The sequence below is a fragment of the Rattus norvegicus genome, chromosome 1, assembly GCF_021556685.1.
Source record: "Rattus norvegicus strain SHRSP/BbbUtx chromosome 1, alternate assembly SHRSP_T2T, whole genome shotgun sequence".
In the NCBI taxonomy this organism is placed as follows: domain Eukaryota; kingdom Metazoa; phylum Chordata; class Mammalia; order Rodentia; family Muridae; genus Rattus; species Rattus norvegicus.
This window is the reverse complement of record NC_141534.1, coordinates 151831393-151835273: the sequence shown is the minus strand read 5'-3', so window position 1 is coordinate 151835273 and position 3881 is coordinate 151831393. Positions and strand designations below refer to the sequence as shown.

At 37.4% G+C, this 3881-nt stretch overlaps 1 protein-coding gene across 1 annotated transcript; it reads right to left on the bottom strand.

Moving 5' to 3' along the window:
• Positions 1-1536: 1536 nt before the first annotated feature.
• Or5ae1 (olfactory receptor family 5 subfamily AE member 1) lies at positions 1537-2481 on the bottom strand. The gene is given in 1 exon segment (NM_001000114.1): positions 1537-2481. A coding segment is annotated over 1 exon segment (945 nt).
• Between the last annotated feature and the right edge of the window lie 1400 nt (positions 2482-3881).

The following is a 3881-nucleotide window of genomic DNA, read 5'->3' as shown; positions in this document are numbered from 1 at the left end:
CACATGGTTGAGAATGAAGAACGTGGAAGGCCACTATGGCAATGCCTTTTCCCACTCCAACCACCACCATACCCCCTAAAAGTAGCAACAGAATCAGGAAGCCATCAAAGAGAAGTCTTTAAAACTGTGATAAAGATGCTGAAGTGTTGCTCTCCAGAACTAGTTGCTATCGGCAGGAGCGTGGAAGTGAAGAGACTCAGTTCTACTCAAGGGGCAGTCTTCTAAGAGTTTGACTATGTTTCAGTAAGTATATAGATAACACAATTAGATATTATTTTTAGTTGGTCTGAGGAGATCATGTGCATCAATAGTGGCCTATGGAAAGACTGGGAAGTAAGAGAGATTGAGGTGCATTTTGTGAAATTCCCAAAGAACTAATAAAAATACTATGTTGACTTGATTGTCTCATCCTGCATCATTTCCTGAAGCAACAGATGTTCAATTTATTAGATTAAATAATTTTTCTCTTATGACCTCTATTTCAGTGGTATGTTTAATATAACAAAAAAATATAGTTGTGTTGTGTTACTAACTGAAAAATGGAAATGTTTGATAATTCTCAACAGAAAAGTTATAGATATTTGAGAGGAAGAAAATGTTAACTAACATTACTTAGTTACAATCCACAGTGTTTATAAACAATAGACAACTTGATTTCTTAAATGTTTATAATAGTTTGTCAGATAAAAATAAAAAGGGTCTGGAGAGATAGCTCAGAGGTTAAGGCTGTTTTTCCAAATGACCCAAATTCAATTACCACACACATGTGATAGCCTAAATCAATGGAAACTCCTGTTCATGGGGATAAAATGACTTCTTCTGCCTTCTGTGTACACTAACCATGTGTGGTGCACATATAAACATGCAGACAAAACACACATATGCATATAAAAATAAATATTTAAATACAGTTAGTGGTAGATGAAATGATTCAGAAGTTAAAAACATTTATTTGCTCTTGCAAAAGTCCAAGGTTTTGTCTCTGACATCCACAAGGTGATCCACTACTATCTATAACTGCAGTACCAGGATATCATAAATTTATGAATATTACAAGAAGTAAGTAGAAACAGGCACAAAGGTAAACTATGTACAATGGAGAAAATACATACATGCAAGCAAATCCTAATGTTCATAAATAGAAACAAAAATCATCTTAAACTAATAAAACATAATTGGAAAAATTGAAGATCTGTAACTACATGATAGATATAGAACAGAAAATACATAATACAGACAAAAGCTAATATAATTATAAACTGCATGTACACATAGATAATGAAATAAGTAACACAACAATAAATTCAGATTGCATACTAAAACTATAGTCTTAAAGATTTTCATATTTTAGTTACAAATTTAAATTTAAAATGTATATACAAATATGGATAATAATATCTAAATTCATATGCATGTTTGGATTTAACTTCTTTCTCTGCATTCATTATGTTTTACTGTTATGTTATACATTATGTTTTATTATTTTGCTATTTGGTTCTGTATATTCATTTTAAGGAGAGCTTGAGAAGTCTTATATTAACCTTTCTGTGAACATATCCTAAGATGTAAAACTTTTCTGAGTGCTCCTTTTACTTCTGTGTTTCTCAAGGTGTAGATAATGGGGTTTAACATGGGGGTAATGACTGCATACAACATAGAGATGAGTCTGTCTCTGCCAGGAGAGTGTTGACTGGAGGTTGGGCGGATATAGGTAAATATAGTTGTGCCATAGAACAAGACTACAAGAAGATGGGAAGCACATGTGGAGAAAGCTTTGCGCTTCCCTTCTGCTGACCGGATCTTTAGGATGGTGGAAACAATGTATATGTAGGAGATCAAAGTGATCAGAAAAGCACCAACCCCAAAGATACCTCCCACCACTAAAACACGCATTTCTGCCACATAAGTGGATGAGCATGACAGGGCCACCACAGGTGGAATATCACAGTAGTACTGGTTAACTCTATTAGACTTGCAGAAAGACAGGCTAAAGGTGGACATTGTATGGACAAAGGAGTTCAGAAACCCAGCTGCCCAAGTCCCAAACAGCAGCTGCACACAGCGAACCTTGGTTATGATGAGAGAATATCGCAGAGGGAAGCATATGGCCACATAGCGGTCATAAGCCATCACAGCCAGCAAGAAAACTTCTGTCCCAGCTAGGGCCACCAGGAAATAGAGTTGCAAAGCACACCCAACATAAGAAATTCTGTGATCCTCAGCCAACAGATTCTTGAGCATCTTGGGGACAGTAGCTGATGGGCAGAATATGTCCAGCAGAGACAGATTTGTCAACAGATAGTACATGGGAGTTTGAAGCTTTCTCTCAGTCAAAATGGCCAACAGGATGACCCCGTTTCCCAGTAAAGTGATCTGATAGATCATGACAAAGGCCACAAAGAGTGGATAGCGTACCTCAGGGAGGTCAGAAAGCCCTATGAGGATGAACTGAGTCACTGTGGTAAGATTGTAGACAGCCATCTGTTCTCACTTAAAGGATGTTTCTAAGGGAAATGAAAGAAAAGAATGCAGGTTAGGGTGACAGGGCAGGGAGCTCTGGGATAACAATATCAGAATAATAGTCAATATAATTGCTCCTCTTCAATTACAGACTTTAGTTCTTAACATTTCTGTCCAAAATTTTGTGTATTCATGTTCTTAAAATATTCATTTTCTGTTTGTCATCTTTAAGAAGTCCTCTGAGACCCTAACAACATGCTCTTGTTTAAAATATTCATTATCCATTTGTCATCTTTAGGAAGTCCTCTTAGACTGTAACAAGAACTTGAACGTATATCTTCTTTATAACCATTAGCAACCCTTAAATTATACAATTTTATTCATGAAAACTGATGGATTTCTCATATGCCCATATATTTGCTTCATTTCGACTTATCATAATAGCCATAAGTTTATGTACTATTTCAAACTAAATTAATATAACATAGTTATATAATGCATCCATTAATATATTTCATTTGTTTTGTGCATTTGTTGATGCATAAGCTTAGATAAATATTAGGAATTTTCAAATGCATAGAAAAGGAAGTCATTCATAAAGACTTTCTCCTCCAACCAAGTATCTTCACTTTGAAAGAATAAATATAAAAATGTTGCTATGACTTTAAAATCATATGTTTTAGATACAAATGTTAGAATTAAACTTAATTGGGTACATTCAACATTAGCTGAAATGTGCAGAGAAGGGGAGATGGAGCCTATAAAGACCACCTCCAGTAGATAGGCATGGTCTCTGGTCAATGGACGGTGCCATTCACCCATATCAAAGTTTTTAATCCGTAAATGTTCTTGTCCAAATGAACAGGGATGAAAATGGAGTCAAAACTGAACGAAGAGACATCCAGGAACTACCCTACCTAGGGATCCAAGCTGTCTACAGACACCAAACGCTGAAACTGTTGCTGATGCTAAGAGGTGCTTACTGCAGGAACCTGTTGTGGCTGTTCCTTGGGAGGTTCAGCCAGCAACTGAACAATGAAGATGTGGATGTTTGGAATCAAACATCAAACTGAGCTCAGGGACCCTAGTGGGAGAGCTGGCAGAAGGACTAGAGGAGCAGAGGAGGATTACAACCCCCCAGGAAGAACAAAATCAGCTTCTCAAACCAGCCAGTGCTCCCAGGGACTTGACCACCAACCAAGGAGTATATAGGGAGGGATCAATATATCAGAAGATGCCCTTGTTTGATATTAATGGAAGGGGTGACCCTTGGTCTGTGGAAGTTTGCTGCCCCAGTGTAGGGAATGCTGGAGTGATAGAGCAGGAGAGATTAGGTGTGTAGGGGAGCACTCTCATTGAGGCAAAGGGGAGGAGGAAAGGGCACACACAGAATGGAGGGTTTGTGGAAGTGTAAAGGGGAA